The 13,993-nt window shown below is 40.9% G+C and overlaps 1 protein-coding gene across 10 annotated transcripts in view; it reads right to left on the bottom strand.

The window, feature by feature from the left end:
- Window positions 1-13,554, bottom strand: part of KIF1B (kinesin family member 1B) — a 95,307-nt gene extending 81,753 nt beyond the window's left edge. For all 10 annotated transcript variants that reach the window (XM_057431707.1, XM_057431684.1, XM_057431643.1 and 7 more), the window contains exons 1-2: window positions 13,259-13,554; window positions 7,816-8,002 (exon numbers count right to left, since the gene is read on the bottom strand). In XM_057431707.1, coding sequence (XP_057287690.1) covers window positions 7,816-7,921 — 106 coding nt within the window. In that variant the 5' untranslated portion in view covers window positions 7,922-8,002; window positions 13,259-13,554. The remainder of the gene's footprint in view (window positions 1-7,815; window positions 8,003-13,258) is intronic.
- Between the last annotated feature and the right edge of the window lie 439 nt (window positions 13,555-13,993).

A 13,993-nucleotide genomic window follows, 5' to 3' on the forward strand; every position in this document is an offset into this window, starting at 1 on the left:
CTACATCATGTAGCACTGGAATCCTGGGGAGTCAGCTGTGCCAGCCTCAGTATCTTAAAGGATTCATGTAGTGAAAAAAATACCCTATTCTTAAAGTAGTTCCCATTAGCCATTTATGTTTCCTTTACTTCTACTTGAATGCTGAAAGGTGGCTCATTATTTAAACATTTGGTAAAAAGAATCATCTCTAAGCCCTGGTTCTGTGTCAGTGGGCACTAATTCTAGAGGTTTCATTTCACATGGTTTACTCACCATTGACAGAAAGCTTTTCTGGGTTCGTTAGTAATTTTTCCCTCTTTACTCCATAACAGTTATTTAAATGTAGTCCAACTGCATTTAACATTGGCTAGACTATCCTAGCCATCCCACGGTCTTGCTCCAGACCCATTAGTTGTACCTCTAACATTTAAAAAACATTAAATGTTCATCTTCTCCCACCTCGCCAAAGTCATCTTCCAAAATATTTTTCTCTTTTTCAACAGTGTTGCAGAATTAACACTTCTTGAGTTATTTTTACACCATCACGAGAAAGGCTTTAGAAGGAAAACCAAGCACCTAAAAAATTCCAGTTTATTTCTTCTGCAAAACCAAAAATATTCAGAACTTGTAAAAACACAACTGAGCTGTTAACACTGATGGGCATTCAGAGGCAACGATAAAGACCCACTTCTGGACAAGCAACAGAAATCTCTAACCCTGCAAAAGACAAGAGAGCACTAATGTTCATATGCGGGGTCTTTGCTTGTTGTCTGCTAAACTATTAGAAACACAGAATAAAGAACCAAGAACCACTCCCTATCAAACTCCACTCCTTGGAGCAACTATTTAAAGAGAATAGCAATTGCTTCCATTTTCTCTTGGAGACAAACTTGCATTCAAGCCTTTTCTTGCCTGTTACAGGACTTGCGACAACTGTAGCAATTGGAAACAGGACCATCATTAGATCAACTTAGGTAACACTGTGACTTCTTTGACTTGCCTTTCAAACCACTTCCCAGTTCAACCCCAACTGCAATACAATTCATGCAGCCTCCAGGAGACACAGTTTATCTTCCCATTAAATAGCACTTATTGATAATCCATCTACCATGAAAGCAATGTAGTACTAACATACTGGACAAGCATTCATTTCATTTTAACCACAATAACGAGGATTTACAGACCAGAAAATCAGGGTAAGGGTTAAGTGACTTTCCTCCACTGCTTTTTATTTTCCTAAGACAAGCTCATTATGCAAGATACAAGCATAAAAAACTAGAAACACTTAAAAAAGGGGGAGAAGAAAAACAAGCTTTATGCAGAAAAATCGTAACAAAAAACATGCTTTAGGAACCAATGCTTTTTGGCAGGCACCAGTCATCAGAAATGGGGTATGCTTATGTTTTTTGAGAAACCTAAAATCTAAAAAGACAGATTGAAAGACTGAAATCTATCTACAAAAATGAATCCTCCCACCTATTCTATCTTTTCATTGAAAATGTCTCATCAAGAGGAGAAAAAGTAATTAGGGAAGACAGCTACAATGAACTCTTTTACTTGCCTAGCATATGCTCCATAAATTCCCATTACTTTACTATCTACATGTACTCAGTGCTAGTCTAAATAAAAGTCAATTTCTTACAGAGACTTTTCTCAACAGTAATTTAGACCAAAGATTACTTCCATGATACAAGTTCCTTTGTTAAATTATCCAAACTATACTTAGAGAATACTACTGCAGAAATAAACCCCACAGTTATTCTCATGAAGGCATACGCACACAATAGGGTTGTTGTTTTTTTCCATTCAATGTGTCTTTTAATGAAGAAAACAGTTAAAAATTAGATCAGAAAGAAAAAGATCAACAAACCACACTTCCCCTCATGCTAGGATTAAGCTTCTTAAAAAAAGGTTACTACTTTTTAGAGCTACTTCACAATGGAAGAGGCAAAATTTAGCAATATCCTCTGTCACTGTACAACAATAAAGTACTGGCTGAATTACTGACGAGGTTACCTTGGTTTTTGAAGCTTTCAATAGTTTTGACTTTGAAAAATGTATTCTTTTTCAAACATAATTTTAGTATTATATTTCAACCATCACTCATTTAGACAAAGACACCATAAATCAAAGGCCTTTTTTAAGTTAGGTCCTGCTCTTCCACCCATTTTTATTTTGCTCCAGAACAACTGCATCTAGCAGGACACATCTTCAAAGAAATAAAGTAAAAACCCAGACAGAAAAGGAACTCAAACGAGATGTTTCTCCATTATTTTTTGTTATTATTAAAATATTTGGGTTTAGACCAGAGGTTCATAAACATTAGAGAGAAAAACAGTCCAAACAACCATTAGAACAGAAGTATTTTTTCCTCAGCTTCTACAAATCAACTCCAGAATGCCTTACGGAGGTTTTCTGATGCCAAGGATGTCTGCTTGAGAACCCAACTGCCATATGTCTACAACAGCAGCTGGGACTATTGTTCCTGACAGATGGGACTGCTCCACTGTGCCTATTTTCATTAAATATCCAATATACCATAAGCAGTCCACAAAAGAACCTTCCAACATCTCTGAGCCAGAGACTGAATTCAATCCAAACAGGTGATTTTCAGACCTAACCTGAGGATCCAGTTGCACTTGTATCTTTTAAGATAACCTGGACTGTGCAGGCACATTTCTCCATTAATACTGTTTATGGCAAACCAGAATAGACAATCTCAGGTGAACTACAGCTTGAGAACGTTGTTTTACTCTGTCACTGGCACCCATTTTCAGTCACCTATTTTCTTTCACCTATTGTACAATTACTGTAATATCAATTGCAGAGGACTTATTCCAAGTTGGAGACTTCCTTAGTTCCCTGCTTCGTTAATTTAATTTTCTACATACTTATGCAGCTTTTTAAAAGAATAAGCTAGCTGGACTCCTTGCTGGTGATGAATACCTAAATGCTGTGTTGTAGCTACTAGCCTGAGCCTCTGCTTCAGTTTGATTTGTGTTTAGTTGGGCACTGTTTAGCTGCAGAGAGGATTATCAAATCATTTCCACACCAAAAAAAGACAAAATACACCCACAAAAAAATCCCACATGGAAAAAAATCACAACCTGAGGGAAGCCCTCAGGCTCAGCTTTTCATCTCAATAATCCAAGGCAGCAGCTTCCAGTGTTGTTTATTTTTGTTACATTTCAAAACCTGATGCAAGAATGAGGACATGAACTACTGACACACAAAACACTCTTATATCTGTAGCTTACCTTTCATCCTGTGTATTATGTGGAAGAATGTTTTTCACCCTCAGCAGAAAACCAGTAATGAATGAAGTGACCAGGCAATAAGAAATTAATACACTGGGGGTAAGATGCATTAGTGTTAAGAGACAAAATACATTCAGTCAAGATATGCTGACAACCTTGATCCACTCTTGAATTATTCATTTCAAAAAGCTGCTTGTGAGTTTGACCTAGAGGACAATAAACCACCTTTCCAGTATATTAAAGATGATACATTTAAAGACTGACAAAACCAAACAAAGTTATCTCAGAGGAAAAGAAAACGGTATTATTTCAGATGCTGCAGGCTGCTTTAATATTAGGTGGGATTTTATCAATAAACCACCACCACAAAGAGCAACTTAAAAGCCCAATGATGCCAAGTTTCACTAGAAAATAGTCTATAATACACAATATATATATATATTGCAGTGTCAAGCTTGCTGACAGTAAGGACTGCTAACAGAGGATCACCCTAGGGAATTCATTATCAATACAAAAAGTCCTCAGAGCCCACCAACTTCTCCTCTCATGCTCTCATCATGGCTTGACTGCAATAAGGGCAATGCTACAACACAGCTACACTGTACCTAGCATCGAGTACTAAGTATATGAGGCTTAGAGATGTATGCCCACGTCTGCTGGTGACTTCCACACAAAAGACAACATAGCTTTGCTATTCAGAACACAGCTCCAAGGGAAAACAAAGCATTCTGGTCAACTGAATCCACTTCGACAGCAGGTGCTTTTGCAAACAAACCCATCTAAGTGATAATAATAAAAGCAATGGTCTTTTCTTGAATTAATCCCACTCAGTTGCTGGTTTGGTAGGGTTTTTAATTAGTGGTTTGATAGTGACACTACGCCTTCTTTGGAAATAGCTTTGCATTCCCAAATTAACTTAAGTAGTAGGATTTTGCAGCTTCCAACTTCTGCCTTTAAGAATTCCTCTATTACCTTCTATTCTCCTCCCCCACTTCTCCCCTTCCACTGCAGAACTTTTGGCAGTATCCATCAAATGGATACCATCTGCAATTAGATATGAGCTGAGCAGCACAGGCCTTCTGCCAAAATACCAGCCCCTCAATGCAGTCAGCACATGTGACTTCAGCTGGACTGCAGAATTCCGGATTTCAAACACGTACTTCAAAAACAAAGCCTGACAATTCTGTAAGTGCAAGACACTGTACTACTGCAGATCAGCACCTCTGCAACCACAAAGGGAGGGGGGAAAAATAATCTTGTCATCTTAGTACAGAAGATGGGGGGGGGGGGGGGGGGAGGGAGGGGAAAGACAATGTTTCCAGTACCAATTTCATTATTCCCATGTTTTGCATCCTTCCAACAGAAAAACAGAATTCCCAGTTGTACACAGTGAGTGCTTTTAACATTGTGGGTTAGAGACCTGTGTAAGAACCCTCTTTTTCTGATCTTAAGACATATATAGAACTGTATTGAGCTACCTTCTGATTTTTAAACACTGACAAACCATCAAGATGGAGATCTACTATGGATCTTGATTAAAGGCCTTGATCTTCACAAGGAAAAGACATAAAAGCCAGATAGGATGACAATTCAATTCTGTAGACCTCAGCCCACAACAGAATTACATTTGTTTTGCTTCTAAGGCAAAGTTAAACCATGTAACAAAATTGAGAATAAGCTTTCTAACATCAGGAGGAGGTTTTGTTTTGCTGGCAAGCCCACCATGAATGACAGGCAATCCCAAATGCTGTAAACAGCCAAATGCACACCAAACCTGACAAACAAAAGCAGTGTGTTAGGCAACAACTCTGGTGGCATTTGACTTCAAGAATATACTTCATAATGCATATCAAAAAACACTCCTTTTCTCATACATTCACTAAAAATACACTGTGATGCACTTTAGTATAATTGTCCTTAAAATAATCCTAAACACTCTGCCGCAGTTTCACTGTAATGTAGTCTCTGCTTTATCAGCCAATACATTTACAAACCTGTACAAAGTTTATGCTCAGAACCCACAAAGGATTCATAGACCAGCTTGGCCAATCCACACATAAAGGATTAGAATTTAAGTTAACAATCAAAATCCCTTCTTAGTTATCAGACTTCACACTGTTTCATCAATCCTGATCACCACGATAGGCCATTAGGCTTTAATTCCATGATAAGGGAACTTTTAACTGCCTCAGAGACTTAAAATAGTCACTACCCAACAGTATCACCAGTCTCTCAGATTTGCCTCCTGTCAATTTGATTAGTGAACTAATACAAAAATAACCTTCTCAGAGGCAAGATACCTAAGACTTGGTCAGTTCACCAGCACATTTGGAGTTATGAAGCTTGAACTCCACAGCCTAAAATTACTACTGAATTCCCTTTATTTTTAAATTGCTACATCAAATACAAAAGTCAAATACATTAATGCCACTTTCTGTAGCCAGCTTTTAGCCAGTAAGTTCAGATCTTAATAATACAGAGTTCAATAGCGTAACTGTGAAGCTGCAAAGACTGAGGGATCATGAAAAAGGAAGAATCCTTGGCAGAAATAGCAAAAGTACTTATGCCCCCAAATCTAGTATGTAGCCTAAAAGAATTTCAGCTCAAAGTGTGTGTGTCAAGACACCTTTAGGAAAATTCTTTGGAGAAAAGACTTCTGCTCAGGCTTTTTCCCCACAAAACAATGCCTGATTCATAGCTTTCATTATATGATCCTCTTCTGTTCCATGAATAAAATTACTCCTCTGTCTATTGCTTTCTTCTGCATGTCTCCTCTGAGAGGGAAATACAGGGTTGAAAAATAGCCCACAGATTTTAAGAACATAAAACTAATTCAACTAATGATTCCTTTCCCACAGTCTGTAATGGCCCCTGATGAGTTAAACCTCACCATCTGTCATATCACCCATCTTGTATCAGAGCCACAGGAATCAAATAGAAGGCTACCGATTAGAACATTTCCAGAGCACAAAATACAGCAAAAGCCATAAAGAAATTTCCAACTAGATACATCAGGAAGCACTCTTCTCCATCTGAAAGCTGATGCAGTTTCTTGAAAACATGCCTTTGTAGCGCAGCCTTAGCATTCAGAAACAGAACCAGTGCCTTTTGTGTACGCCACATTTCAACTCAGACAAACTGTCAGAGATTCACTGGTCACCCCTGTCGTTATACCACAAACAGGCTTTTTTCCACAGGCTCCTGGAGTTCAAAAATCTTAGTGTCCAAAATGATTGCTGTCATGTCATGACAGCAGCAAGAAAACCTATTACAGTGGCACCCAGCAGTGCTGCTGTAGTTCAGAGCTTGGTGGCATTTCCATAACAAATGCCATCTACTGGAGCCCGCAGCTCTTCCATTCTACACTGGTTTGGTCTGGAAATTGGCAGGCAGTGTTCGGATGCGAGCACCTGTTTCTACACGAGACGACTTCGAAACCCTGCTCCCCCTCGCCCCCCATTTTAAATGGAAATTTTGAAATCCAATGGGAAAAAAAAAAGTTTGCTTGGGTAACGTTCCATACGAGGTCTGAAGGTAAGAAGGTAATGCACTCTCTTCTGTACAATGCCTCTCTGCCAGTGAAACCATAAACATTGTATATAATTTAAGCTACCACAACCAGGACTCAAATTCCAGTCTGCAGAAGCAGACTGAAGTGCAATCTCAGCCAAAAAAAGGGAGGAGCCTGTATGAAACCTCCTTTGTATTAACAAGCATGAGTAAATGCTCAAGTACTCAGACAGCAAAGTACCTCAGTGCTCTTGGAGTGTTACTTCCTACAGCTACAGACAAGATGACTCTACTTGATTACCTAACAATGTAAAACTACCATAAGAAGAGCAACTTATAAGTACAGCTATCAGGCTACATGTCACCAGCAATGCTGAGGCAAATGGTATCAATGCTGCCTTAACCTTAAGAAGCATGTATAATAAATTAATTAAACCAATTGATAAATGGTGTGCCATATTCAGTTTCCTATAGAAGAGTCTTCTCCTCCAAATTAGACCCACAATAATTAGTCAAGAAGCCTGACCATTCCTCATGATTTTATGTAGTTTGTTATTTTGTTTAGAGATCTAATCCGGAAAGCATAAAACTTCACATCCTTTTTCTCCTCAGCTTTCTCCCTCAAATCATGCTCCTAAACAAAGGCACCAACTGCAGAATAAGCACACCAAATAAACACCAAGCCCTGAGGAGGAGTTATGCTTCAATGATTATCATGTGGGGGTCTGCAACGTATCCCTCTATCTGTCAGTCCATGTGATATTCCACACATGGAAGTTAACAAGGCTTTCACTTGGGTATTCTAATCTTTCTGTAGAATTCTCAACTCGCCACAAAGAAACACTTTAAACTACGGCATCAGAATTAAGACACTCATGATTTAGACTTTCCAGTCAAATTTAGAGACAATTTAGTTTGTAATGACAGCCTCAGAAGAAAAGATACCACAAAAGAGTAATTCCAGATGATATAATGTACATGGCGCTTGGTGTAGTCTGACAAAAAGAGGAGGATTAAGCAGGAAGGGAAAGAAGAGAAAGACTCCCTTATGAGATTAAAAGAAACTTACTGGTTGAATTGCCTTGCATCTGGATGATACATTTGGACTCTTTGCTGGTTTCTCGGGAATTGAAGGGCCGGACCCGAACAGCCACCTTCACTGAAGCCCCCGACATTCTGGTTGCTTGTAGTGCAGTCAAGAAATCAAAAGCAAAAGGGTCAGGAGTTTTTCAAGTTATCCTTCTTGGTGGTGTTTTCTAAAAGGAAAAACAGAATTTAGTTATTTGATCTTGATAAAATCAGGGGGGTTCGAAGTTGTTTGATAACTGCAATTTCTGCTCTGCAGTGTACAGTACCTGTACAATGCCTCCCTAGCCAAAAGTCTCTGTCACACGAAGCAGTCCTTTTGAAGTGTACAAACATATTTGTTTTCATTACTTGATTTTCTTCCCAGAAAGCAGGGATGCCAATACCAAAACGAAGATCTGGTTGCAACATGTGTTAGGCTTAACCTAACAAAGATAATTTTAGCAGCAAAGATACAGCTACTTAGATTTCAGCATGAGCTAGCTACCATATAGTACAGATCTCTGTTCTCTAGCTGTCAACCCTTGCTGCTACAATGCATTAGCAATAATATTTAACGCAAACGTGATGGGCCATACCCCACTGCCTTTCAATACACAGCATTCCAGAGAAAAGGGTACACCCAACAACCTTGCAGAACCCTTCGCAGTCCTGGGAAAGTCCTCTTCTCAAAGGAAGTCAAACTCATCAACTACTTGTGTATCTACTGATTAAAGGGCACGCTACTCTCTAAGGAAGAAGAGGAATCAAAAATTATTGCCTTGAGGGTAAATGTTACTATTCATCTTCAGCAAATGTGCACCAGTAAATTCATCTTCATTATCAACATACTTATTCAAATCCTTCTTCATCCAAATGACGAAGCACTTCAGTTGGCAGGAAACTACCCCCAATACACACAACACAAACTTCAGGGCATGTCTGAGACAGTATTGGAATGTGGAGTTAATAAAGATTGGTTCCATTGTATTGTCCTCAACCAACCTGTTCCATTAGAAGGAAGTTTTTGAGTCAGTCTACAATTAGTTTAAGTTAAATAAGTTTAACTTATTGCCATGTGATACTGTTGGCAAGGAAGTTAAGCAGACTCAAAAAGCATTAAGATTCAAAGAAAAAGCCATCAAGGTCTAGCAAAACACTACCACCTTTAGCTAGGAACACCTCCATGGCACAGACCCACAAAGCCTTGAAGACTTTACTGAGAAAACATGATTACATGGTTGATTTAGCCTTATATTCTAAATACCTGCTGTGGCCACTGCTGAAGACAGGACTTGGGGCCAGATGAATCTGTGCTCTGACTCACAGTCATTTCTCTCTTGAATCTGAGTCAAAATGGGCAGAACTCTGCCCTGCACAAGTCACCCTGCATGGCCCCCCAAATCTTGACATCTTATTTTGTGGTTATCTACACACCACATATCCAAGGAAATGCTCATTTTGGGGTTGTAATCGCAGTGCCACAAAAGCACAAATCCTACTAGCAGATGTAAAGCAGAAGCATTTCAGCTGTAAAGTAAGTTCTACAGCTGGTAAAAATATTTATACATGCTTAACTCAAGTTATGACACATCTTCACACAGAACACAAAATTTTTAATAAAACTGCATTACTTCATTAATGTCATCACATGGTGAAGGCAGAAATTAAATTACTCCACCAAGCAGAAGTATTTAATGTGCTCCTTATTTTAGCAGGTACCTGAGGTATCTCACCAGACTAGAATAGGAATGTCTTTAGGAACAAGCCAACTGAATTTCAATGTCTGTGGTACTGCGAAGTGGTAGAATAATGATTCATGAGACAGCCACAAAGTCCACTTTAGGCAAGTACAGAATTTTAAGCAGTTTCACTAAAAACTTAAACATGGAATAGAGCAAAGAAGTAATGGGAATGAATTCACACGATGTTCAAAGCTTAACAGATTCTTGGCTGTTCGTGGGCTGCTTTACTCACTCTTGCTTGGAGATGCCTACTCTTTTGTATAGCAAAGGGTACCATACATATAGCTTCATTCTAAGCCTTGTTCCCGAGTACCTACTGTGTGGAATTCCTGCTCTCCCTTCTTAACGCAACCCTTGCATAAGTACCTCTGCCCTCACATGAAAGCTAAGTGACAAGACTAATCCTGATACATCCCAGTAGTATTATTCAACTGACCCTGAACGCTGCTGCAAGAAAACAGGAATGTTACTGTACAGGGCCACTAAGCTTTCTGCTTCTGAAATACAACTTAAGAAATCTATCAAGTGCAAACTCTGTTATTATCAAGTTCAGAGTGACACTGTTTACTTTGTCAGATTGTGCAAGACTACGAGTAGGTGGAATTTTCATAGGGTGTATGTAGCACATGACAGAAACTCCACCTGACAGTGGCTTAGTGGTTCTCATCTTTCTCTTTCCCATCTACCCATATTAATGTGAAGCCATAAGTGTGTCAACTTCCCACAAGGACCAATGAATAAAGAGAAGGCTGGTGATGAAGGGGATCTTTCTTCCCATAAGAAAACAAAAATACAACCAATATGTTCTCATATTGTTCTTTATGAAATACAGGGAGCTTATTTTGCCTTCTTAATGAAGAGTTCCACATGCAAAGATATTTTTTCGGATGTCTTTGTAGAAACAGTTCTCAGGACATTACATTAATTTCTCAGATAACCAGTATAGGCAGGAAACCAGCAAACAGAAGATGGAGTGAAAGAATCTTCTGTTAAAAAAAAAAAAAAAAATCATTCTTGAGTACCTCAGGACACCATATTCACAAGAAGAAAGCGTGAAAAGCACACCAAAAGAGACTCCATATGCACTAGCTAAATGACAGCCCTGTTTGAGGCACAGCTGTGAAGAAATTCCTACAGAACAGGTCACAAAATCACCTACAACAGCATAAAAGTTTAACTGCTAGAATTCTGCAATTACCAACTTTCCCCAACCCTAACTTTTGTGCTCATAGAAAGTTAAATGTGGTGTAATTTTAGATCTTATTCATTCTCAACTATTTTTCATAGCTGAATAAGCAAAATGTCTACTTGTAGGTGCACATGAATTCCAGATGTTTTGAACAACATCTCACTATGCAAGACTTAATTTTCATTAATAAAATTAACCAAAACTGGTACATGTTTCCAAGCTTCCCATAAATTTAAGTTGTTGGAGTTTTGTGTTTTTTTTTCCACTTACCAGCAATTTTAACTGGTTGTAACATCTTATAAGGACAGTATTGACCATCACACTGAATGGTAAAACAAGGCAAAATGAGACCAAGTTGCATGGCACCACAGATAATAAATTGCAACTGGTTTTTCAGGGTTCACATTTTCCAGTAATATCACTTATTACTACAAAACACCATATCCAGAGTGGTAATAGGAGACTATTTAGCAGAGTAAAACAAGATATGCAATACAGCCTGTGGTACAGATTTAGAAGAATAATCTTTGCAGGAGACAGCTTTTCTATACTCGAATGGATGATTCTCCTAATGTCTTAGAAAGAGTCTACTAGCTGTGTATCTTTAAACGTTCAGTCTACAGGAATCCAATCAGGAACCAAGTAAAAAAAGGAACTACATGCTTGCGTCTTTGACATGATGATTTACCACTGGTTCTAGAACAGGTGGTAGATAACATGAGTTGTTTAGTGAGCTCTATCAGCAGAAAGCAAACCCTACATATTATTTTTACACTTATATTTAACTACTATTAAAAGATACCCACTATCCACCCTGCAAGTCAGACAGTGAGGTTTTAACATTAAAGTGTGTCATTAGACAAATCACCCAAATAACTTGTTTGCTTTCTGTCATTCAAGCTGACAAACCCAATGATGTTGGTCAACCACTGTTCATGGTCTCAAAGCATTCGTAACTAGATTTGGACTTCCACAGATGTTTAAAGACACAAGTTGTTCATTAAGACTTGGATCCTTGGATGTATTTGCAAGTTTTGACAAACCAGTTTTATCCAATGTCAAAATACAGGACATAATTTTTGAAACAAAGTTACAAGAAGGATAAGGATTTAGAGTCAAATTATTTCTGTACTCAGAGAAGTTTGCAACCAGTTCAAAGTGGTTACAAAAACAACGTTCAGAACCTGCATTCTGAATCTCTACATTCAAATAAAAACCAATCAAATCCCACCAGACACCAGAAATGAAGAAACATCACTTTTATTTAACGCAGCCAGCCATTGTGGCGTATTGGCATAGGTATGTGTACCAGACAATGTGCTCACTTTTAGACAAAAAAATTGCTTGTAACTTAATCAGTACAAGAGCTCTAAAGAAAGAAAATTAACTAGGAAAGAGATGAGCATATGGAAAGTTAGCAAAACAGCTGTTCAGAGCAGCAGTGGTTTATGAACAAGAGGTCCGGAGCGAATCCTATTTTAGGGCCTCCACTAAGGATCAGGTAGTGATGACAGTCTGATATATCAGCTGAACTCATACACTGCGGATTGCTATCTTCGTACTGAGGGAAGATGCCAGATAAAACAGTGGTGCAGAACTTGGCACCACACTGAAAATCCACTCGTATCAACATACAGCTATTTATCAACACACCAACGTACTGGATTGTGCAATAGCAAAAAGAACTGAGCTAAGAAGGAGCTGGAAGTGAAGAGAAATATACTTTAAAATTCGCTATGATCACAGTTTACATTTCAAAGAAGAGATACAAATTCACTGTCCTCTTCCGGTGAATTCTAGCTCTCCAACCTCCATTTCATACCCATATTCTGCCAATGACCCCAAAAGTAGCAGGCCTGTCAGCCCGTCTCCTGACGCCTGCCTCCTGACTTGGCTCACAGAGGATTGTCAGATCATCATCCCAATATGGCTGCCTCAGGAATTGTGCTGTTCTGAATCCAGGGACAGATCCACTACCTACAGGTCCACAAAACACACCCTGAAAGCCACAATCCTTTTACATTCTGGCATCTTTCAGCTGGCTGAGGGACTACGCCTCCCTCCCGAACAAGCAATCATCGCCGCCACCACATCCGAGCTACAAAGGAGAAAAAAGGACGACGAAACGCGGCGGTATTCGCGACCCACACAGCGGACGGGAATCACACAAGGAAAAGGACGGGAAGCGGTCGGACCGCCATGGCTTGGGGCGCCTGGGGGAAAGGGGAAGGCAGCATCCCAGGGGACAAATACATGCATCAGGCAAATGCAGGGGAAGAAAGGCCCCACGCCCTTGTGCCGCTGCCCTGACAGCTCCGGGGCAGCCTGTCCTGCCAGTACACCCCATCCCGCCCCTCCACCTCTCAGGCCCCATCCCACCTATGGCGAGTCGGTCCCCCTATTCCCCCCGTCGAACAGCTGCCTAAACCCGCCTCCCCCACCGCATTACAGCATCCACTCCCCTCTCCGCACCAAGCCGTTCCCCTGCGGGCCGAGCTCTCTCAGCGCCTCACCTGGGGACGGGCGGGGGTGTCCGCAGGACGCGGGCAGTGGGGGCCGCCGGCGCTGTCAGCAGCTGAGAAGGGCGGCGGGGCCGGTGAAGCAGCGCAGCGCGGGGCGGAGGAGAGAGAAGAGGCCGGACACCTCCATCACGCTTCGCTGCCTCCACCGAGGCTGGGAGACCCCTCCCGCCGCCAGGAAGGAAGCGGGGAGGGCGAGGGAGGGAAGGAGGAGGGGAGAAAGGGGGAGGGAGAAAAGAGAAAGGCCGCGCCGGGAAGAACGAGCGCAGCGCCGCGCTCCCCTCAGCACCGCTCCCACGGGGGATCGTCTCTTCTCCATCCCCAGCCAATCAGAACTCGGGATGGAAGCCGCGTCTTCCCTCTGTTAACCTATAGCGAGCGGAGAGAGCGCCCCTGGTCTTATCACCGCCCCTCCGCCGTGTGTGCGTTCGCGCCGCCTCAGGTTGTGGCGCGCTCAGCTTCGCGGCCGGGACCGGCGGGGGTCGTTACCGGAGCGGTGGGCGCTAAAATGAGCCTCCCAGTGCGTGCGGCTGGCTGGGGCAGCGCCCGCCTGCACACTAACAGTGGCTGAAGTAGGGAATTGGAGAACTCCCAGCCGGGTTCAGAGAGATCCGGTAGGAATTTGGGTCTAATTTGGTGGTAGCTCAGAGAGAAGGGATTAATTTTCCTTAATTTTCCCTTCGCCGCCTTTAAAATGTTCTTTGGAGCAGCCTGAGTTATTGTCGTAGA

Source organism: Pezoporus wallicus, unplaced genomic scaffold (genome assembly GCF_028554395.1).
Source record: "Pezoporus wallicus isolate ANWC-B61680 ecotype Strahan unplaced genomic scaffold, APGP_CSIRO_Pwel_v1 contig_8006, whole genome shotgun sequence".
In the NCBI taxonomy this organism is placed as follows: Eukaryota; Metazoa; Chordata; class Aves; order Psittaciformes; family Psittacidae; genus Pezoporus; species Pezoporus wallicus.